Below are 25,144 nucleotides of genomic sequence, written 5' to 3'. Positions count from 1 at the left end.
CATATGCAAAGATACATCAGGGTAGGTGGGATACTATAACAACATTGAGCACATTGTTATACTATTCCACCCACCTTAATGAGGATTGTTTTGGTGTTGCGATGCCGTAGCCTTTCGAATCCAAGTTCCCTCCAACTTTCATGGTGTCGCAAGGCTTCCTTTGTTCGATGTACTCATTCATGGTGGACTCCAGCAAGTAGGCATATTTTCCTTTGGACTTCCGTACCCGAGCTACTCCTTCTGCTGTGGTCTTCACAAACACAGAAGGCTCGGCACCACGCATATACGTCCACATTTTATCAAAAACTGCAATTTTAGACCTCTGTAAAAAATGTAAAAATTTGATTTAGCACTTGTTGACAAAGCAGACACAATACATATTCATTTATATTTAAGAATGAAAGCTGGTTTTAAAATCATAAAAATATTGTATCCTGTGTAGCGTCTGGTCTAACAGTTAAACTGTTGTTTTAGCCAAAGGTTAACACCTAAAACCCATTCACAAAAAAGCCAAATAACTTGGCAACATTCAGAGATTATTGGCACCAGGTTTCTTCTATTTATTTGATCCCATTTTGGTACACACATCGTAAGCCAGTTAGCTTGTAATAAATTTCAGATTATAACTATTGTAAAGGGTAATGCAGACTCCCCTAGATGTTGCATTATTAGTAAGGAATTGTGACCGTATTTCACTTAAAGGCCTTGAAATAAGGCACTTACTAATTTGGCTAACAGTACTATACAAGGTATATCAAACCATTATGAAATGTCTTATTTTAAAACGTTAATTTTAATTTTTGTAATAATGATACAATGCAGGGTGCCGCTTCGCTGTTTTGAGGACTCCTGCTGTTTGCTGGTTGCTGCAAGGAAGATCTGGGGGGCTAAGAGTCCGCCACCCGGAGGTCTATCGCATCGGCCATACCCGTAAATCGCCGCGGGGGAAAGGAGAACGCTGCTACAGGCTGCAACAGGATTTCAAGTCCCAGGAGCCTGTGCCTGTCTCACCTGTGCACGAGCCCCGCCCACAGCCCTACATAACTTCGCGCGGCATCCGCTGCGCAGAACGCACGCGGGTGCGCACCGGGAGAAGCCCGGGACAAGGGCGGGGCCGTCTGCGGCCGTCCGAGGCCAGAGGAGGCCGGGCTGGGCCCCCTCTCTGAGCACTTCATTCAAGAGACCACATGAGGACCAGACTTTGTTGAATACAAGGGTAACATTTTGACTCTCCTGCTAAGCCAAAGTGTATTATACTATCTGCCCTACTCATTGCTATAAGACTATTAAGGACTACACTACTATTCATACCTTATCGTGCCTTTTAACATAACTATCACAGCTTTATTTTGATATACTGTGACCTTAGTCACTCCTTTGTGAATCAGGGCTGGGCTGAGTCACTTGTTCTGATTATTGCTAGTCTTGTTAGAAGTTGCTACTTTTACACTAAACTAAGTAACTTTGTGCTGTCTCCGCGAGTTCGATCGAGATACTGACATTTGGGGGGAGTAAAAGTACAGTCTCATAGCTCAATGGCAACCCGCTCTGAGAGATGGAAGGGAGCGGGGGTGGGCGGCAGTGTAAGCGGAACACTCGACCAATTTATCGTTAGGGCCACCTCTGTGCTTGAAAAAGAAATTGCACTCACCGAGCGCCGCTTATCTGACGAACCAATGTACAACAGGCGTTCCTCGCTAGGCCCTCTAATGTTAGTTCCATCTCCAAACCAACAAGAGGGGAACGCTGCCAGAAACCAACACTTTCGCCCAGAACAAATTCTAGAAAATGTGGAGGGGAATGTGGCAGACACATCTGGATAAAGTAGAACCTGCTCCCCTGTGTCAACAAGCCCAACCACAAGCGTGGATATAACAAATACTGTAACCCGAGGTTCCCCAATAAACACAAATGGGGGAAAAAATCTAAGCACTGCCAAACGGAAACGGGGGGGGGGCACAGTAGGGGAGATGCCCTAAGATGTCGAAAGTCTCTAGGGCACAACCGACCACTATAAAGGAAGTGCAGACTATTAAATTCAGTTTACAACCGATAATGGTGCAATCTTCAGTATCTAACATAGCAACCCTGAATAAAATGGTGGTAGATTTAACCACCCTATGGCCCAACTATCTGAAGACTCCATCAACCAAATAGGCCAATTAGTTAAGTCTCTTATTTTACCTCTCCTCGAAAGAACAAGGCTAATTGGCGAGAGGTTGGAGCATTCCAGCAATGAAAACTTTGAGGCTTTAAAAGCACAGGTAGAGGGAACTATGAGTGATAACACTTCTGGAGTAAACACTAAGAATGTTCTTGTTGTATCAGTTCCTATATCTCATTCCCCGGCGCCTGCTACCTCCATCCCTGTGGTCTCCCCTGATAATCGACCATCTACTACCATAGAAAACGAAAGGGCCAATCTAGAGAAATCCCTTCGTAGGAATGAAAAAGAGGCCCAAACAGGCCCAAAAAATTTAGAAGAGCCATGTAAAAAGGCCCCCCTAAATGATAAATCAAACACTAATGAGGCTTATGGAAAATCCCTTATAAAGCGCATCCACTTGCCCCCGGAGTCCTCTTCCTATGTTGCTGTTCTCACTGGTATCCCAGAGTTAAAAGATGGAAAAACAGAAAGCTACCAAGAATTAAAGAACAAAGTAACTTTCTGGTAAAACAAGAATAGGCCCCTCCCAGGTTGCATCAATGGGGAAGTTTTGTTTGTAAGAAGGGTAAGCTGGGTGGGGCTAAGAAGGGTAAGCTGGATGGGGCAAAGAACTAAGGACATACCTGGGGACTCTATCGTAGTTAATTTTAGGGACAGACGAATGGTAGGCTTTATTACCGAATACTTTCAAAGGGATTGGAGAGATATTAATGCTTTTGATCTGAGCCACTTCTATCCCCCGTCCCAGGCAACACGTGGACAGTACAACCCCTCGAGAATGCAAGGTGTGGGGGATCTGGAAGGGTTCAAGGCTAGCTTCTCCGTACCTATCTTTAATCGTTTTACAGAACTGTATGGGATGGAGGGAGGAGACTGACTTAGAGGACAGGGAATGGGTCAACTTCTGCTGGTTGATGAATTTTACCCAGGATCAGATAAAAATATAAACAAGAATACATTGACACCCAATGACATATGTGTTTTCCAGGAAACGTGGGCAGTAGAACCAAAATATAGGGCAGGTTTTGTGGCTTATTGCGAGGGGGCTGTTAAGGGCCCAATGGGTAGACCATCTGGGGGGCTCTGTGTTTGGGTTGCTCTAGATCTTGGTTGCATGGTCAAGCGAATCAAGACGCACTCACCGGACAAAACCTGTATTACCCTGACTTGCAAGAATTTTCAAAAACTTGCAATTATAAATGTCTACTCCCGCCCGACGAAGTATGGTGGGATTTCGCCGGCAATCACCAGTCTGACTAATCTTTTAGCAAGTCTGGAAGGAAATTTTAAATTTATAATTTGTGGTGATTTTAACTGTTATTTTGAGCCATTAGGAGGTGACATATCTCTGATCACTGAGGAAGAGGATTCCATCTGGTTAATTCCCCATCTAAATATGATCTCTACCAGTCGATCTACTCCACTAGCCCTTCAGATAACATCTTTGACATTGAACTTCGCACTAAGGGCTTGTAATGGTCGCTTCCCAAGTGATAGTCCCGGTCGGCCGATGTTTGAGAGACGTGGTCAGTCCTCGACCATCGATTATATCATGATTGGTATGGACCTATGGCAAAAGGTGAGGGATTTCGCCATAGGAGATAGATGTGAGAGCGACCACAACCCTCTAGTCATGACTTGGGACTGCAAATGGTCCGGAACTAATAACTCAGACAAGGAGAAGTTTCAAAACAATTTGACCATTGTAGAGGGAGGGAGGCGGATAAGATGGACTAAGGTAATCGAGTCAGAGGAATCATTGCCCAAATTGTATGCTAGCATCATCCCGGTACTAGAAAGGGTTAGTGATCTGGTAGGGCAACGTCAGTATCCTGATTTTGATATTAAAATAGGAAACCTACACCCTACACTTACTGAGGCTCTGGCTGCTTTCTTTTATAGGAGTGGCAAGCATAGTTTTAGAACTGGAGATCCCAGGAATTCTTGGTACACAGAAGTATGCAGGTTAGCGAAACAGGCCCTTTTGAAAGAACTGAAAGGGTCTGATCTTTTAAGTATTAGGGAAGCCAGAAAGGTCCATAAGAGTACCATAGAGAACGCTAAAATTGAATGGGAAACTGCCAGGTGGCAAGAAATCAAGAGGGCCCTTGAGCACAAAGACAGCAAAAGCTTTTGGAATCTTGTCCACCATGGGAAAACGGAGGGCAGAACTACGCATGACCCTAACATTGATGAGGGCACTTGGTTCTCGTACTTTAAAGAACTATACTCTACTTCACCTTTAGAGCCAAACTTAAATAACACTTCAGTTTGTAAATTTAATTCCTGAAGTTTACTTGATGCACCCCCATTTGAATTGGGAGAGGTGGAATCGGCCCTGGCCAAATTGCAACCTAATAAAGCCCCAGGATTGGATAAAATCCCGGGCAACTTATTTAAAAGCGAACACCTAATTTGGGCCCCTTATCTTGTAGCACTCTTTAACGCAATTCAATATGGTCTTCCTGCGCCGCCGACATGGGCTGGCGCTGAGATCGTTCCAATCTACAAAAAGGGATCCCCATTGGAACCCTCGAACTATAGGCCTATCAACCTTATCGATGTCCCCCAAAAAATGTATGGGAGGTTACTGCTGGGGAGATTGTATGATTGGATTGAAGACCAGGCCATACTGACCCCCCTTCTAGCAGGCTTCAGGGCCAAGATGTCCACAGTGGATCAACTATTCAGGTTACAGCTGATTCACTGGAAGCATGTCATACTTGAACAAGGGGGCTTATATCTCACATTCGTTGACCTTAAGTCAGCCTTTGACATGGTTGATCGAGATCAACTATGGAAGATTCTGTACACTATGGGGGTACCCCCTTATCTCTGTTTACAACTGCAACGCCTTCATGAAGGCACTTTTGCCAGAGTGAGGTACGGAAAAGATGTAAATCACCGGGTGGGGAGAAGGAAAAATGTTGGATCCAACCACTTTCCTTAGAACAGTAATCTTGTAAATCAATTGTGGGGGGGTTGGATCACTTGTCCTGCTAACCTGGGTTTTCAGGTCGCTGGGATGTCCCTTGGTAAAAAACCCTCATACACGTGAGTGGGTATCTTAGTTGGTAGCGGTATATCTTGGTTCTCCGCTATTGCACTCTCGTGTCTGCATAATCACGGGGTTAGTTGGTATGCATCCTCCACCAGGAGGTTGTAACCCGAGGTTGAAAGCAGTAGTGTCCAGTGATAGGTGGTGTGAGTTATATATAAAATAACTCGGACAGCCGGGGTAAGTATTTAATATTCCGGATTTGAGTTAAAAGTAGAAAATGTTGGTTGATATGCGTGGGGAGAATTGTTAGGATTCTCACGCTATCTATTTTCGTTAGGTAAAAAGGTCGACTAGTTTCAGCCCTAGTTGCCTGGGGGGTCGGTGGGCTTTCTTCAGGACCAGGTGAGAGATGTGTAGCAAAGTGACATACTAGTCCTCTGCTGGGTGAAGGTCTATGTTGTGCCTGTGAATACAAACAATAAGGGTGACCTCGGTGAGGGTGGTGGGACTATTATACAAAATGGTTGGTGTAATTAAAATACTTGTTTGCTCACCATATACTGCTGGCAGTTTCCACATACTCGTGACTCTGGCAACCAAACTATTTTTTGTCAATCTCATTTGTGGTCGGGCTGGTTGAATGCTAGACTAACAGTAGGGCTAACACACGGTTCAGATTTTTAAACTTAAGAGTTAAGTGCCGATCATGTATCTACGAGATGTTAAATAATAGTATACATGTGTGGTTGTTGTGACTTTCACAACTATCTCATTCATACATTCACGTACCTTCGCGCACTCTGTTCTGCGCTTCCTCGGGTGACAGGGAGTCTGGGGGATTGGGCTCCTTCTAAAAAGTAGTAACAGCGAGGGGTAACAAGTTAGTAGGCGGGGGTGTACTTATCTGTCGGTACCATTGGACCTCCCCTCTCGATGTTACCTGTAGCTCCACGCTTCCTGCACTACTTGTGCTGACTCTGCCGTCCTGTACCCGGTAGTGTTAAATTGCTTCCGGGGTTATTTATACACCTTATGTAGGTGTAGAGAGGGAAAACAGACTCTGTTACTCGGGGCTTTTTGCTGGTCAGTTAGGGAAAAGGTATTCTCTGACAGATTCAATGCCATTTTCTATGTGAGTTCATTTATGACGTTGGCTAGTGTCTGTATTTATCTATTCAGGCTGGCCCACGGAATATTATCGTTCAGGCCTCGCACATCAGTTCCCAGTCTGTGTACCCATCTCTGTTCCTTTTCGAACAGTATTCTTTCCGCATTGTGATCTTTAGTTTTCAAAGTCTCCAGGATGATCCATTGTAGATCATTCACTGTGTGGCCTTTTTCTAGATAATGCGTGGCCATCTTGGTTGTAGTCTTCCGACATTTGACGTTGCTGCGGTGTTCACATATCCTCTGTTTCGCTTTCCTGCAGGTCATGCCTATGTAATTCAGTTTACAAGGACATGTGATCATGTAGATTGCATGGCTTGTATTGCAATTAGTGTGGTTCCTTATTGTCCATTTTAGGTGCGGGAGGAGTTGTATCTCTTTCGTGGGTCTTGTTAGGGAACAGACCGAGCAAGACCCGCATGGGAAATGTCCCGTAACGGGTGGGAGATTCCAGAGGGTACTCTGATCCTGTATTGTGGTCAGTCTGGGTCTGGTGTGGACCAGGAGGTCTTTCAGATTGCTAGTTCGTTTGTTGGCGAATCGTGGTTTGGGCCACGAGAAATTGGCAGACGTCAGGATGCGCCAATGTTTGTTTATGATTTTCTTTATTTTGTTTGAGGCTGGGCTGTATGTTATTACGCATGTGAGCAGCTCTTCTACAGTTGTCCTACTGGTGGTTTCTAAAAGAGCCTCACGGTTCTGATTTCTGGCCCTCTTTTTGCATTTCTTAATCACTTTTTGCGGATATTGTCGTGCCTCTAATTTCTTACAGAGGTCGTTGGCTTGGGTCTTGTACTCATCCGTCTTGCTACAGTTCCTTCGTAATCGGAGGAACTGGCTACAGGGCAGATTCTCCCTGAGGGGACGTGGGTGGTAGCTGTTGAAGGACAGGAGGCTGTTCTTTGCCGTGGGTTTGAAGAAAGTTCTGGTGTGTATCTGGTCGTCCTCGACATAAATTGTTATGTCTAGGAAATCTAGACTTTTTTTGTCGGCGATATATGTGAACTTTAACCATTCGTCCTGTGCGTTCAACCATGTGTGAAAGTTTAGCAGGCTATCCCTGTCACCCTCCCAAATGAGGAGAATGTCGTCGATATAGCGCTTCCAGAAATGGATTTGGTGTTGGTACGGGTTGTCTATGTTGTTAATGACCTCTTGCTCAAAATTGCTCACATACAGCCCTGCCACGCTCGGGGCAAATGTACTGCACATCGAGGTCCCATGGCATTGTCTGTACAGTGTAGTTTCGTATTCGAAATAGTTCTCGGTCAGTGCAAGTCTGCAGCACTCCAGGACGAAGTGGCGAGGGGTTTTGAATTGCCAATCCATGTTAAAGAGTAAGTTCTCTAGGGTACGGAAAAGATGCACAGCTGACGGCCCCATTTCCGGTTGATAAGGGGGTCCGCCAGGGCTGTGTACTGGCGCCAACCCTTTTTTCGCTCTTCCTCAATGGTCTAGTGGAAGACCTATATCAAGCTAAAGATCTGGATTCCCCTAAATTGGGTTCCCACAAATTTCCTGCATTAATGTTTGCGGATGATACCCTGCTCCTTTCAAAGTGACCCATGGGGATGCAGAGAGTATTAGGGGAATTTACTGACTTTTGTCAAAAGAGGAAACTCCAAGTTAATATCAATAAAACTAAATATATTGTGTTTAGCGCCAAACCGTCTTCCTACCCGGAACCAACCATGAATGATATCCCATTGGAGCGTGTCAGGGTCTTTGAATATCTTGGACTGACTCTGAACGACAAAATGGCCTGGACCTCCTAAATCGAAAAGGCAAACCTGAGGCTTACACAGACTATAGGTGGGATAAGGAAAACTAATAATGGCTGTTCATGAAAGGCAATAAGCCCGCTATTGGAGATTTACAAAGTGCAAGCCCGCTCCGCAGCTTTATATGGGGCGGAACTTTGGGGGCACAGGAAAACTAAAATACTAACGATAACTGAAAACAAATTCCTCCGAAGTATCGCAGCATTGCCAACTAAGACCCCATTGGTACCACTAAGGATGGACCTCGGTGTCTCTCCTGTGGCGGATCTTATCTCAAGCCGACCATTGTTATATTGGCGTCGGCTTTGGAGTACTGAGGAGCTAAGCCACTACAGGGAGGAGCTCAGGTCGTTCCTACAGTCACCAGGAGCAGTCAGAAGTATACCTTGGCTGTCCTTTGTAAGGGACTCCTCAAAGGCATTTGGGAGAGAGGATCTTTGGGCAACCCCGGAAGAAGCATGTGTAATTACTTCAATTTTTTTAATCTAAAATCCTGAAAGATCATAATTTGTCGTCTTTAAGCCAAGCCTATTCCAGCATAAGCTTGACTTGGGTGTTTCTGAATCATACATTTAGCTACTCCTTTGAACAAGCCTTGGATATTATATATCCTTCGTCGACAAGGAGGCTTTACCTTCAATTAAGATATGGCACCCTCCTGCTACTTGCATTAACAAACAAGTGGTCAGATGATTCTTATTATCTTTGCCCTGGGTGTCACATGGAAGAAGAAACAGAGGTCCATGTGGTCTTTTTTTGCCTGGCCTATAAGAAGGCTAGGAAAAAACGGATCATACAAGTATGTAGGAACCTAGGCATAAGGAACTATCCAGCTACATTAGGAATTTTAAAATCTGATATGAAACCACTATTTGTTACTGCAATGTCCAAATTTTTGCAGGAAATGTGGATAAAGAGAGGGCGACTCTTGATGTATAGACATTAGGATTATTTTGTACTTTCCATCTGAAGTTGTGCTTGTTCTTAATCGGCCCCAATATAAATGTTTAATAGATTTTTTGATGACTTTCATATTAATTTATTTTTTTTAATAATTGGGCATCAAATGCTACCCTGTATCAATTCTCTGAATATTTTGGACTCTGCTGTTCTTTGTTGTTTTTTATTGCCACAATCGTAAATCAAAACACGGACGTTTAACCTAAATTGTTGTATTTTAAATTATGTACTTTTATGACTCAAAAAAGTCGAAATAAAGTTAAGAACAAACGATACAATGCAGTACACTCTGAATGATTCAAGGATTCTAGACCACAATTGTGGTTGGAACGACAGCAAGGTTTAAATTTAGGATTGCTCAAAGAGTAATGGTTATATTAGAATAGTGAAGCAACACAGGCAGTTCTATAGCTTAGGAATATGTTTTAGTTGGGAATGGCATCAGCAAAAGAACTTGGAGCAGGGGAGACTGTAGGGTTATGCTTTTAGAGAAAACTAGTGATAAGGGTTATTGAGGGTTATTATTGGTCCTAGGGGTAGGTTTGGCACAGAGTTGGGGAAAGAAAAATCATGGGAAATAAGGTTATTAGTGTTTTTCTTTATACTTGGAATCTATGTAGGGATATTATTACTGTGATGTAAAACAACAGAACAACTTACAAAGTGATACATTAAGTTCATAGAAAGCAAACGCTGATTTCAGTAAGGAATTGTGGGCCTTTCCCTGGTAGCAGTTGCTCAAAGTATCAGGCTGCTCTTAGTAAAAACATGTTTAAGCATTACACAGCAGCATAATTACATTAAAATTAAGAAATAACTCATATATCCAGGCACATTTAGAAAATGAAGAACATGTAAACATGTGAACACCACAAGAGCAATAAAGTAGTTCAGCAGACAAGGAGATATTAATTATTTTATATAATGTCATTAATGTGTGGAGAACAAAATGAAACCAATATTTAGTTTACAGTTATGGGATATAGTAGACTGGGGCCAAGGCACCCTCCCTGAACACTGAGTGAAGGAGTAAGGTCTGCGTGAAGTTTGAGGGTCAAAGTCTATGGCTAACAAAACATATTTCCTTCCTCTATGCTCCAGATGTTTCCAAATGTTCAGAAACTCTTACTTGGGTGTCAGTCGGAGGAACCCTTCACAAACCCTTTTTCAGAACCACAGCCAAGAGTTTAATTTCAGCAGATCCTATTGGCTTTCTCCAAGGTAGTAAATCACATTCTGTCCTTGGGGTCCTCATCCTTCTTCCTCGCCCTGGGAAGATTTGGGGCACAACAGTGGCTCTGCTAAATCATACCTGTATCCTATCTCATTTTTTGCTCTAACTGAGTGCAAAGGACTAGTTATCGCAGCTCTTAGAGTTGTCTTTCAGAGTCCAAGATACAGATGCATAGTTCCCAGACCTTACACAGGCAGAGAGAAACCGCATACATCTTCTGTGTTGCTGTCCTGTTTGGTCCAAAACAGTGTCCAGCCATCCTAGTGGTGGATACTTCAGGATATAGGAGTAACATTGTAGAATGTGGTGAGGGTCTCTTATACTATCTTTGCAAAGTACTCTTCCTTACTCCTCTCAGATTCTGCAGTGATTCCTGTGATGTTTGGCAAATACAATGATGGAAGGTTAACTCAAATGCATTATCTCGATATGTGTATGAATAGGCTTGTCTAGTAAAAGGATATATCTCACTACCAGGTAACATTTTAAAACAGTGCCTATGTCCATTGCACCATCTTGGGTGAGAGGAGTTACTTAGCCCTTGGAATGCCTGCTCCGGATTTCTACGTGAACAATGTCTATATTTGCCATGTGGATGAACATTACAAAATGCCTAGCTGAATTTGAATGGGCTAGTTGTCTCACTTTACATCCTTTTCTCAACAGCAACAAAAACAGTATGTTTTTGTGCTTCTGGGAATGTGAAGTTCTGCATATATATATATATATATATTACTGCTCCAAACCACCAGCCGGTTGCACTCAGGAACGGGTGCTCGTCAAGCGGGGGTGTTCCCGCTTCAAAATTCCGCACGAAATTTCCATCGAGTAATTGTACTCGTAATAGAAAACCGCACTCACAAGGGGATGAGTTCAATAGATTTTATTTTTGAACTCCGGGCAAACAAAAGACGCGTTTCGGCGCTTAGCCTTTAAATTGACAAAGGCTAAGCGCCTAAACGCGTCTTTTGTTTGCCCGGAGTTCAAAAATAAAATCTATTGAACTCATCCCCTCGTGAGTGCGGTCTTCTATTACGAGTACAATTACTCGATGGAAAGTTCGAGCGGAATATATATATATATATATATATATATAGAGAGAGAGAGAGAGAGAGAGAGAGAGAGAGAGAGAGAGAGAGAGGGAGAGATAGATAGATAGATAGATAGAGAGATAGATAGATAGATAGATAGATAGATAGATAGATAGATAGATAGATAGATAGATAGATAGATAGATAGATAGATAGATAGATAGATAGATAGATAGATAGATAGATAGATAGATAGATAGATAGATAGATAGATAGATAGATAGATAGATAGATAGATAGATATCTTGACTTGCTGGTGTGGTTCCCAGAAGGGCTGTTTCACCAGAAGGACTTTTGTTTTCCAGGCAAAGAACATGAATGAAGGTCTTGGTGAAATCTAGTTGCAGACACATTATGAGGTGGGTGGTTTACAGAACTGATTTAGAGGATTCTAGATTTCAGGGGGGGAAATAAAATAACTTTCTAGACTACATATTTGTGATTTTTGCCACAAAATTAGAAATTCCTTATTAGGTAATTAAATAACAATAACATTTCTAGTTTCTTTCCTAAACCAAGTTAAATAGTTGTAGTTTTTAAACATAAACCTGACTTGAGAATGGTAACGTTACCTCAGCCTAGGTAGGAAATAGCATTTGCAGAATCTGGCACAGCAGAATTATGAATCTAACTGCCTGTTTTAATTTTAAACATTATGCAACTAGAACTACTTGCAGGCGTGCATGCATAATTTAATAATAAAATTGTTAATTTTCGAGTTAGACTCAAACATATCAAAATGCTTTCAGTGTAGCATGTTAATGCTACATCTCAGCCTGCGGTCACTGCTTGGCAGCCCTCCTACTATGTTTGCACAGATGCGACAGTTACCTTTTGTGCCACTTGCACCTTCTTTGTAGATTTTTGTTGTGGACCTGCCAAGAAATCAAATAGGCAAACTTGCAATTGCCAATTAGTTGCCACAATTAGGGATAAATCACACAGCCGAAACTGTTTAGCAAACTCACAGTTCTCACAGGTCCAAATGCTAGCTACCTATTTGGTAAGTGCACATGAAAATGGCAGATTGCTAAAATATCAATAATGTTCTTGCATTATTATCAATACAGTGAGAATTCCTTCAAACTAAGTGACTACATGGCTTTGACCTTTTTCTTTAGAAAGTAGAATTGCCCTGTATGTCAGGAGTGTCGAGCACAATCACAGTTTCTAGTATTCCTTCTGTGGATGTTGATAACCCACTAGTGGTAGCCTTCCGTCCATTCATGTCAATTTGAGATCACTATTTGGAAGGGATAGAGCACTCCAATTCCTTTTACACATATCAGTTGTTTCACTTCAAATAAATTCCATCATGTTTCTTTGCTTAATGAATGGAAAACAAAAGGAGAGTGAGGAATAAGTAGAGGGGTACGTACTCTTCCCAAATATAACAGTAAAGAACAACGTGGACGGACCCACAGATAAGTATTACCACTTATGTTGACTCAGAATGGTGCCACAGAGTACAAACATCCACTGGATTTGGAAGAAGACCCCCTCACACACCAACCTAGTTGGTGGCATGCTTCATTATTGTGGTCCCAGCTGGGCTGCTGAATGAAAGCCAGCTGTGCTTCAACGCCTGATTACAGCGTAGCGGGTTTGGTGATTCAGTGAGGTGAGTGCTCAGAGAGTGGTGAGATAAAAACGCCTCTAAGAAATGCCCAAGCAACACGTTAATTAAAGGGCCTTAGGACATGGTAAAACTGAAGCCCGGATACAGTGAAGATAAAAAATGTTACTTCGATATCCCTTAGGTGTAAGTCAACATGTTTCAGCCTTTTACAGTAGTTGTAAGGCTTTCTTTAGGACCAAAGTTTTCAAAAAATAGGTGAGGTTGCTACAAAAGTTGAAGTAGCCATGTGAGTGAAATTTCAGCACACACGCTAAGGTGTGTTGTGTATGTAGTGGATGCACTGTACTTACGGACCCACCTAATGGTTGAAATTTCATGGAACAAGCTCCCACCATTACAAATCTGCCCAACATGCCGATTCCCCCCGCTCATGGAACTCTGTGGAATCTCGCAGAGTTTTTATGTAACTCCAGGAATTACCCATGGTGAAACTCAGGGAGTTCCTCCCATCCCTACTAATTTTACTGAATTTGTTTTTGTTGGCCTTAGGACTATGTGCACTTTACCACTGCTAACAAGTGCAAAAGTGCTTGTGCTCCTCTCTAAAACATTATTAGCTTCATAGTTTGCAATGCATAAAACGGATATATTACTCTGATAATCAGAAAAGTTGATGCTGAGTCAAATTTGAAAATAGATGTTTTATTCTGTAGAGACTAGGTTTATCCATCAGAATACCTGGGTCTAGTCATTTTAGCTGCCCTTGCAACATTATATGCTAGACTAAAATAGGCTTCATCATCATGGGCTGAGAATATATAAAAGACACATCCTTTACCCTAGTTTGAAACTGGGCACCTTTGATCTCTCTGCAATCACCAGTGATTTTAAGTTAAGATTTAGGAGGTGACTCTTCCGTGGCAGGCTAGTGGCAGACAGCATACTGAATGTAGCCCAAACTTCAAACTCATGTCTTGTCTAGCTCACTGATCTCGTGGGTGGATGTTGCCACAAAATGGAAGAGAGTACCCACAAGCTTGTAGAATCTGTATTTGTCCTGTAGGAAGCCATGCACATATGACAGTGCCACAGGCTAATGGTATCTAAGGACCTACCTCTTACAGTCAGAGGCTACTGTATAAGGAAGGAAACCTCAGGGCTCTAATGCCCCCTCTGAGCTGGCAGGGGCCACCAACACATTCCTTCTCTGGCTGTCATTTTTTTATTAATTTGTAAGTATGTCAACCCAACACAGTATTCTAGGTAAAGAGGCATGAGGTTTCCCATGAAATAGGTAGGTTCCTTTTAATGAGCTCTGTGGCTGGCAAAATGAAATGAGGACATTCTCTAAAGTCTGGGCATGATTGACAACAAAAAACGTACTCTGTACTGTAAGTTTGCAATTGTTTGCTATTCACACAGGTTTTTTACTAGCAGTATCTTTATGACTGTGGAGTCTCTGCGTATAAAAGATAGGCCATTTAGTAAAGGGACAAATTAGAGGATAAATCAGACCATTTTGTTGAGCTTGGATGTGACAGTATATGAAAATCATTGGTTTCAATTTTGTAAATTTCACTATCCAGATAATTGTCTATTTGTCAAAGTAAATGCTAGTAAAGTCAGAATGTTTGAAAATGCCACGAATGTCAAGTTTTCAGACAGATTTTGTAGGTTTTGCGATCGTCTTCCACTTAATTGTTAAGATAGTTCTTCTGTTTTCTCCAGAAATTATGCCAGGAAATATTGCTAATCCTAATCCCGCTGACCAACTATTTTCACCAATACATTTTTAAAAAAATAGAAAGGGAGCTTTGTCATCTAGTAACTTTACACATCCTTTAAGAAGTGCATTTCGGGAAGATCGAATTATGTACTGGCCATGCAAAGTTACAAATTCCTTACATTGCAGTAGTGATCAGCAGGATTCAAACCGAGCACATTAAATTGCTTTAAATACAAGCATTAACCTGATGTTCCATAAAATACATTTGTCAAAGAAGAGCCTTCAAGGTTTCAATAGGCCAGATTCAACAAGGAAAAAAAATCAAAGCATGTGAGAATACAATCTGTGATCTTTCAAAATACCAAACTGCTCCACTAATTACAAGTCATCCTACATTCCCAAAAAATCTGCAGTGCATTCATGGAAAGCCTGTGGAGACGATGAAGCAGATTAAATGTTGTATATTTGCATACAAACTGGTATACAAACTGGTCAACATCTTTAGCTCACAAAATGACTGAAAACTACACCACCAAACTTGGCTTTAGTCCCTAAGGCCTACCACAACTACAGAATTAACAACTTTCGCTATTTAGGGTCCAGTACACCAGATGCCTTCCCCATGTACCTGGTATCATAGAATAATGCCTAACTAAGAATGAAATTCAAACTCTCACAAAACTTAGGTGGTGTTATAATATATATAGGATAAAAAACCTCTGCCATACATTATAAAGATATTACAAATCACTGAGTGGTTCCATAAGCCTATAGAAGAACGAGGCAGAAGGGCGAGTTCCTTTATAAGGTTATGGAACTCTGAGGTGACTTGCAATATCCTTATAATGTACGTCAGGGGCTACTTTATCACATATTCACATTATCACCTTTCCCACAAACCACATAAAGCTGTGTTGGGTAGCTCTTTCAAATAAAATTGTGAACATGTCTGCAAACATGAATAATACACATAAAACCTTTAGTGCAAACCTGTTAGATATTTGTTGCAAACAGATATTAGAAACAGTTCAATTCAAGTCAGACATGAAAAAAAATAAAAGCCGAAGTAGCTTGGAATATGTAGAAACACGCAGAAATATTCTAGCTTTTGTCTAACTATCTAAGGGAATGCAAAAAAATAAATATTTTCTCTCTGCTCATTATTGTAAGCTTGAAAAATGGAGTAGAAACAAACAAATGCAATGTTCTGTAACAAAGGAGTGTCTGAGCCTCATGAAGACCTGGGTCCACCTCCCTCTTTCCATCTTTGGCAGGGTAAACCTGGTCAGGATGGTAGTGCTTCCTAAAATCACCTTCCTCGTTAATGTTATCCCACTATACTTTGAAAAATCACTTATAGATAAGCTTCAGCAGGCCATTAATTCATTAATATGGGCTTACAGAGGGACCAGAATCGCCTGGAAGAAGTTGATACGCAGGAGGGAGACGGGAGGACAGTCACTGCCAGATCTGCAATACTATGCTTGGGCCTTTCAAATATCTCATTCTAGGATGCTTTTAAAAACGCCAGAGAGGGTTGGGGAGGGGCAATGTTCTCGCAATGCTAAAGGGTGCTAGCCTATCCCAGGATGGTTTCCTGTTTAAATACTGGGAACCTAAATTCTTCAAGAAGATCAAGTAAAAAGTTCTACAGGGAATTGCAAGAACATGGGCAAATATTAGTCAGCTGACGGGTCTTAGTTACTTTCCTACTTTGGCCCCCAGTGGGACTCCCCTGGTGAACCAGAGTGCCTGAAGGATAAACATGCATTGCCACTTAGAGAGGCCGGGCTGAAGGTGAGGGGGGATTTAGCCCAAGAGTGCACACTTTGAACCTGGTCAACACTTCACAGCATCATGGAAGGGGGACTCTCTAAATTTAAATACATCTAGCTTTGAAGCTGGGCCCAAAATCTGAAATCATCTATAGGCATTGGTAACGCCTTAGAGGAACAGCTGGTGGGTAGACCAAGAGGAAATAAGGAGGTTTCCATTTGGTACTGGAGCATCGAAGAGGCAATCGTTGGGGATTCTAAATTGGCTGCGGAACTGTGGGGTGCCTGCCTACCTGATGAACCTGGGGAACATCTTTGGCAAACATCTTTCAGTGTTCGCCACTGTTAAGCCAGCATGGTTGAGAAGGAATCACCTGTTTACGATCCACAGGGCCTATTTAACCCCCTTAAGGTTGTCGAAGATGATGGATGGGCCTGCAGTTAGTTGTAAGAAATGCGGCTTGGAGAAAGCCTCCGATTTACACATGTTTAAGGAGTGCCCGGCCATTGCAGACTTTTGGGAAAAAGTGGCAAAACCATCTCAGATATCTTGGGCCTCCAAATTCAAATAAGCCTTTCCTTGACAATTTTTGGGATATCCAGCGTAGTTACGGGCCCAGCAAGGACTTTCCTTTTCTACGCTATGTTGTTGGCTAGGAGGGAAATATGTAAAAATTGGGTAGAATGTTCACCTCCATTGCACGCTGATTGGTTGTCCTCGGTTTTCTTGATATCCAGGCTGGATCAGAGTGGGACCCAGAGCAGGAGTAAGAAAGCATTGGGATTTTTTATTGAAATGGTCAGATGCCGAGATATGTGAGACCGGACAAGAAATCTAAATTGTTTCCCCATTTAACAAATATTGGTCCTATGATTATGCCTCTCTGGATCTCTCCAGACTGAGTTGAGCACTCTCCGCTCCTTTATTGCCAACTTCAACAGATGCCAGTGTCACCTGGACTATACTGGAGAGTGACCGTGACCTTTCTTTTGGGACTGTACTATTCTAGTCCGCAGATGTTCCGGCTGGTGGGTGCTTCCCATCAGTTTTTGCCTTCCCAATGATGTACAAGGTACTCGCCGCTGGTTTGTTCACTGTGGTCTGCGGTGAATGAGGACAAAAAAAATAATTAATTTAAAAAAAATCAAAGGCAACGTTCTGACGTTGTTGCTTTAAGCAGCTGCTTCAATTATGCTCCTTAACCTGACCTGCCTTTCATCTCGTCTTCTGGCTCCAGCAGCACGCCTTGTGACTTCAGAAATCAACGGTAATTACTTATAACAGTCGAGTTCAAACATCCTTTCTTTATCATCAGTGACTTGGTGTGTCACAATTCCCTGATCATAAAGACATTGCAGACAGACATTTTTAAAGGGACTACTGAATCCCATGTATTATGATGCATATCAATATATTTCCTTCTAAATAACATTTTTAGGGAATGGTCTGAAAACAAATTAGACCAATTTGAAATCAATAATGCATTTAATTAAGACATTGAAGAAAGACAATTGGGGGAACTGCCCTTACAGAGTGGTTAAATAAGTGGAATAGAGGGGAAAAAGGAAGGCAATCTACTGGGAGTAACGTCTATGCAGGATTCTACTGTCCGTAAGAAACACCGAGAAATGGCATAGGAGGCTGGGGATAAAGGTTTAATTGCTCAAGAGATACTTTCTGAATCACACTTTGTGGACAAATACATGATTTGCTGCTAATGAGAAATATTACTGTTTTGGACCTGTCCTATTGGATATTTTAGGAAACAATACAGCTGAACTATTATAAGTGTAAGTCTCACCAAGTCTCACTGAGTCCAAATAATCTAGAAGATCAAAGGAAAAACAGGTTTATGTGACTAATCCCAAATGTACCTTTGGGACTCTTTCTGAGAAAATTGTGTATTAAAGTTTACTAGCAACACTAAAACAATAATGCAGCTATGCTTATAAAATGTTCACATTCACTAACTGTCAGAAATAAGGTTGTTGGTTAACTGGGGAATAAGCCCTGGTCAGGCTGCAACCACAAACCTATTATGGTAAGGTACAAGCAACCCCCTATTTAACCTGTGCACACCCTCTGGTAGCCATGGCACATAGCAGTGAGGCTTAACGTGTGTGTAAAGTAGCTGTGCAACATCACGCAAAATGATTCCACATCATTTTAGAAAAATACCTCGGAATGCAGTAACTATTACAAGATAAAAATGTCTACATTCCAATTAGTAGACTCTGAGATTTTGAATTTGGAAGTTTATTGTGGAAATAGCCTGTGCTCTCGGCTTTGCCAATGTTTTTAAGATATATTATAGAGCATTGTGGCTGCTGTGCAGCATGTTGAAAAGTTATAATAAAAAAGTATTATAAGTTTTTTTGTTACCTTGTACATAACCAAGACGATATTATGTACAACTGAATGACCCAATTAAAAAATGAATCACCATAAAAAATGTCTTGTAGTATTTTTTGTCGTTGCACTGCTAGCAACTTCTTACTGAGGTGGTGCTTAGTGATGTTGAGTGATGCTAAAGTGGTGCTTAGTGATTACATTTATGATTACATATATGATTCTAATTCCTTCATCGTCTTCATTTAAATTATATTCAGCAAGAAAAATGTAAGTACTCCTGAGGCTGGGCTTACTTCCCCCCACCCGTCCCCCAAAAAAGTCACAGAAAGGGGAGCTGCAGCCAATGCCCAATAGGTCAAGAGAGCTGCAGGTCGAAAACGTTTGGGAACCACTACTTTAAGGTGCACACCAGGGGGATGAACACGTGCTGCATCCCTGTAAACCTGTCCTCCCCCATAGATCACTGCAGGAAGCAGGCATGGAGCGTAAAACATGGTGTAGATTGTGGTCCACCCCCTCCTCTGTAGACCGCTGCAGGGTGTACACACAGAGAGGAAGGCTTGAAAAGGAGCACTAGCCCAAGAGAGGCCCCACGTGCTGCTCACAAATGAGGTTCACTCTCGCGGTGCCTGGAGTGCTTTAATAACCCGCTGATATGATGCGCGGGGGCAAACGTGAGCTGGGCGGCAATGCATTAACAAGCCTCATTAATGCACTCTGCACACTAATTACTATCACCCGCTCCCAAAGCCCCACCCCCCTTCCTGGCAGCAGCCAGCTCTCATAACAAACACAATGAAAGATTCAAAAGAATGATAATTCCTCCACATTCCTCCTTAAGCAAAGGTATGAATTTCTACCAGCTGACTTAACCCCTCGTGTGCGGGGAAACTTCAGAGGAACCTTCAAATAGAAGGACAGAAGGCACAATCAGCAGCTCTTCCTTGTGGAGTTGATAGGGGGTGTCAGAGTTGCATTTTCAACTTGCATCGTTTCAACATTTATTTACAGGGCTCGTGAGATTCGTTAATACCATTGTTGTGGGTTCAAAGGATAGTCATATTATGGCAATCACGGTCTCGATTGTCACAATTTGAGATCACCACGGGACTCCAAGAAGCACATAAAACTGTGAGCTGTGAGTAATCGTGTAAGCAGGTTGCATGAGCCTGACACAACCCAGTTGTGAATGAAAGGATGGGGTTTATAACACATGCTTGAAATTATTTAACTGTATGCCGGATTTGCACAGCTGAACTGAAAAACATTAATGTAGAATGATATGGTGGCGCTAGGATGTCAGGGAGGCTCAAGGTAATACTGAAAAGCGTGATGATAAAAGAAGAGCGCGAGAAAGCCAGAGGAGTGTGAGAGACAACCAGCGCCACGTGGGTTACAGGGGAAAGTGAAGGGAGTGCCAAGAAAGTGAGGGAGAGAGGAGTGCCAGCTGACAATGAAACAGTGATGCAACGAGAAAGTAGCAATGCTGGACTGCTAGAAGAGAGTGAGTGGTTGACAAATGTCGCCGGGTGAGTGAGAACCAGACGGGAGTAAGTGAGAGCTAAATGTAAAGCAATCAGTGACAAACAGGAGGAAGGGAGGGAGAACCAGCTAAACTGGAAAAAGTGACAGAAGGAAGAGGGAGAGAGAAAAAGCCGGGGGAGTGACGGTCATGCTGCAGGAGTATGGAGAGGCAGACAGGGAGTGGAAGGGGTGGGAGGGAAACTTATGAGAGGGTCCTAAGGGGTGCGGGGCAGGCGAAAACGAGGGAGAAGGAAGCATGAAAGAGATGGGGTATAAGTGAAACAAAGCCAGACAGGGGTAGAGAGTCAAATAATGAGTGGATGGAGTGTTGGGGAAGTGAAAGAAAGAGTAAGAACTCAAGAAAAACAAGTGTGGTGCGCGCACACTGCAAGGAATGTAAGGTATGCAGCTAGCACCTGGCCATGCTGCTGCTCGCTCCCGAGACCCCCAGGCCATGGGAATCAACGTTTAGAGAGAATGCGGGACATGCAAAACCATTAACCAATTGCGGGCTTTAAATTTTTGAAAGACACACGCTAAGGCCATATAGAATTTGACAAGCAGACGCACAAGCTTTCAGAAAGCTTTCTCAATGTCTGCAGTGATTACAAGAGGCCCTCTCCTAGAGCAGTGGATGTGCACTGTGCTAGGCGAGACCTAACACAGTGCGCATTGGGGGTATCTGGTCCAGGACCAAGTCACAAGTTCAGGTCGACGGCGACGGAGTCCTGGCCAGCTAGAGAGCCCAGTTAGGCCCACTGAACAGGGTACCTTTAATCCGGGTTGCATAGCGTAGAGTGGATCCTCGTCAAAGATGCATCATGCAGCCGAGGCGATGCGTCAGTTCCAAGATGCGGCATGATTGCAGCGCGAGGTCTATCTGCTTTGACGTCAAAGATCCTGTTGACAAGCCTTGCGATGTGAAGTTCAGTGTCGGGGATACAATGCGCAGTTGAGGTGATGCGTCGGTTCTGATGAGTGGCGAAGCTGTGATGCTGAATTTCTGCATCACTGTCAAAGCTGCTGTCAACTGAAGATGTGAGAAACTTTGCCAGGGAAAGCATTTGCAGCGGTGGTTCCGGAGACGATCCGTGGGTCATAATCTGGGTTGCAGTGGCAATGCAAGTCCTTTGCGATGGGTTCAATCCACGCAGCTGTGACAATGCATCGATTATGCTTGAGTATGTGCTGCTCAGCTGAAGAGATGCATCAGTTCTACACAGGGATGCATCACTCAGCTGAAAAGATGCATGGGTTCCGCTGGCAAGAATATTAGGCCTACTTCTAAGTCTCCAGGACTGGGGAGGCACTATTTGGCAGGGTAGACTCACAGATGGCAGAGTCCAGATGCAGATGGGTGGAAGCCCATTCTGTGCTTGAAGCTTCAGATCAGGAGGCAGCACTCCAGTCCTTGTTCCTGGCAGAATATCCACAGGTCCAGAAGTGTACTGAAATCGTGGTGTCTGAGATCCAGTGGTTATACCCAGTGGTCATACACAATATAGGACCTGTTAAAATGGTAAATCTCACCCTCAGATCCTCACCAATCTAATCTAATTTCCATTGGAACAGCAGTTATTCTTATACTGTCTGTACTTTATGGATCTGGGTCACCACTTTTAAGCAAGGAAAAAGTTAAAATTATAACCCTTGCGTTGATTCCACCTAGTGTCATCCCCCATCAATCCCCTCCCCTCATGTGAAGGAAATACTTCAGGTGAGCGAGAAGAGGTTAAAAGTAAGAAAAAATGTGTGAAAGGGTTGATGGTGCCTCACGGAACATCATGGGAGTGAGCAGGAAGGTACTCGCCTGCTTCCTCAGGTTCTCATCATCAGCAACCACCAATCCAAAACAGAAATATGTATAAAGTGAATGAAAGAAAAGTGAACACTGGTGAGGATCTGAGGGTGAGATTCACAGTGTGAACAGGTCTTTATTGTGTCTGAGTATATGAGTGGGGGATGACCTTTGTGTATAAGGTTATACTCAGTGGTGCCTTTGAAGTGGGGGAAACTTCAAATGCATGCCTTTGAAGTGCACAGATGTCCTCCCTTCCTGCCCTGGTTCCAGACTGACTACAGGGGGGTATGCAGCCCTTTGTGTGTGGACAGGACACATCCTATTTAGGTGCAAGTGAGACTGCTCTTTCCTTATATACTGCTACAAATGGCCCAAGGAGACACACCTAAGCCCCCATTGTATGTGGTTGTCTAGGAGGAATACACAAAGCCCAACTGCCCACTACACCTAGTCATGTGATCAGATACAGGCTACAGGAGCCAAACAGTTAAAGCAAGAAAATGTGAACTTCTAAAAATGGCATTTTCAAAATTGCAATATAAAATCTGACTTTACCATATGTTTGGATTTTAAATTATAATTCCTTAGACACCAGACTTGGAGGGTTTATCGCTTCCTAATTCAAAATGACACTTATACAATGTAATAAGGTAACCCCAGTGTTATCCTGTGGAAAACAAATTTGAGAGTTTTTCACTACAAGGACATGTAAAACTTACATGTACATGTCCTGCCTTTTACATATATTGAAATAAACAAGAGAAATCCAACATTTAGTGGGAAAAGAGAGTGATCAAATGGATATTGAAGCACTCAGTGTTTGTGAAAATACCCCTCACACACCAAAAGGCCCCTTGGTGTCATGCTTCATCATTGGGGTCTTCGCACCCCTCTATCGGGATGCGGCGTGCTGCGACCGACGACTACGAGGGAGCACTTACGATGTTGGCTATGTGTGGTGTACAGTGTGTGGGTTGTGTTACAAGTGAGTAGGGAGTGTTGTGAAAGGTTTTAAAAAGTACCTGGCACTAGAGCGGGAAAGAAAAAAGTTTTATTCTGTGCTCTGGCTGGTACCGTTAAAAAGAAAGTGCAGGGCGAGTTCAACCTGTTGTATTAATGAACAGGACCTCCGATGTGCTTATGTGTCGACATGTTTCGGAGACAAGCTCCTTCTTCAGGACAGGGGCACAAACTCCCTTCCCTACTCACGTCTTTTGCTACGTAAAACTGTGTATTTACAGAAAAGTGAATTTTACTTCGAATAGGCTAAGTGTGCCTACAGCGGTCTGCTACAAGCTCAATGACTTGTGAAGCTTGGTTGTGGGCTTCATGAGCAAAATTGGAACGTCGGGGTGCTGCTCCAATGGCAATAAAGTCAGGACGCTCTGATCACCGCCTTACCCCGTCCGCTGCTCCGCTGGTTACATATATTGTACACAGCCCTCTGGGTAGTCCAGAACCTACCTTATGGGGGACCTATATGTATAAAAAGAGAAGATTGGGCCTGGCAAGGAGTTTATTCTGCCAGGTCAAAATGGCAGTTTAAAACTGCACACAGAGGCTCTGCATTGGCAGAATTGAGACATGGTTAAATGGATACTTAAGTGGGTGGCACATTCAGTGCTCCAGGCACACTAGGTGCATTTGATGTACTGGCCCTGGGTACATGTAGTACCACTTTACTAGGGACTTGTAAGTAAATGAAATACTAAATATTTCAATTGATGATAAGCCAATGCTACCATATTTTAAGCAGAGAGAGCATTAGCACTGGTTAATATACAGAGATATAATTGAAACAAAAATAAGGCATAAAAAGTAGAGGATAATGGCAAACTATTTGGGGGTGACTTTGCAGAAAGGGGCACTTTCAAAACAAACCTATAATTTAGAAATAGCAACATCTAATGATTACACAGACATGAAAATGTTAAGAATGAATGCACTAATCAGAAGCTCTAAAAACATTTAAAAGCAACCACAGAAAAGCATCCGAAACACATTAATGTTATTTCCTAATTAGCAATTCAATTTGACCAAGGCCTCCTCTGAAGCTAAATGCAATGGAGCAAGATTGGGTAATCCTAGAGGTTCTCCCTGACCAAGAGTTTTATCTCCTGACTCAGTTCTTTGTCTGAAATGTAAGCTCCTTCAGTACGGAAAATGGAGGTTGTGGCCTTGTGGAGTTCCACAAGGAAGAAAATGTTAGTCTTACAATCTGATGATAGTAAAGAGCCATGTTGCAAAAGTTGTTAGACAACCATGGAAAATATAGCCAACATTATCATGAGATTGCTAGGCACACTGTAGCTATTTTTCCTATTCTCAAAGTTTACCTTTTCCTAGTTCTCCAGGCACATTACAATATCTAGGTGTGTATCTCCTCCTCCAGATCCCCACAAAGTGACCAAACATCCATGGAGAGCCCTTGAAAACCAGGTCTTGGTTTTGAGTAGGAAAAAGATTTTCCTCTACTTTTAATCAGAACCACAGCTTAAATTACAGTGACCATGAGTCTTGCTGGTGTTCTTACAATTAGATTGATCTGTCTCTTTTCCATAGATATTCCACTCCTTTCTTATCAGAACACAAATTCCACTGTCAGAAGGGGTCCCTAGAGATGCTGATATATCTTCATCTTTTCGTCCACCAAGAAGCCAGCTTCCTTGAACCTAAGAGTTACTCTACAAATCCATGGATTAAAGGGGAAAGTGGAGTCACACTCATCAGTCCTTCTACAGGAAACTGGTTTCTTTGAGCTGGTGGTCCTCAGATGGCATTCATTTTTAGAATATAGTTAGCAATTTATATAGAACGACACCTAAAAGTAAATTACTGAATCTCCTTACATTAGTAGTCCCTACCCAGATTGTGCCATTGTGTTTGGTCCCAGGGAGTTGTGAAAGCTTTGTTGCAGTCTCTCTTTTGGAATTTGACATTTACACATTTACACAGCTGGAACCATCTATGCACCCTTTAGAGCTG

At 42.6% G+C, this 25,144-nt stretch overlaps 1 protein-coding gene across 5 annotated transcripts in view; it reads right to left on the bottom strand.

Moving 5' to 3' along the window:
- GRIA2 (glutamate ionotropic receptor AMPA type subunit 2) overlaps positions 1-25,144 on the bottom strand; it is a 512,702-nt gene that overhangs the window by 8,869 nt on the left and 478,689 nt on the right. For all 5 annotated transcript variants that reach the window (XM_078676989.1, XM_078676984.1, XM_078676985.1 and 2 more), the window contains exon 13: positions 75-322. In XM_078676989.1, coding sequence (XP_078533115.1) covers positions 75-322 — 248 coding nt within the window. The remainder of the gene's footprint in view (positions 1-74; positions 323-25,144) is intronic.

The sequence above is a fragment of the Lissotriton helveticus genome, chromosome 2_1 (assembly GCF_964261635.1).
Source record: "Lissotriton helveticus chromosome 2_1, aLisHel1.1, whole genome shotgun sequence".
Classification (NCBI taxonomy): Eukaryota; Metazoa; Chordata; class Amphibia; order Caudata; family Salamandridae; genus Lissotriton; species Lissotriton helveticus.
Note: the sequence above shows the minus strand (reverse complement) of the source record. Positions and strands in the feature narration are given on the sequence as shown.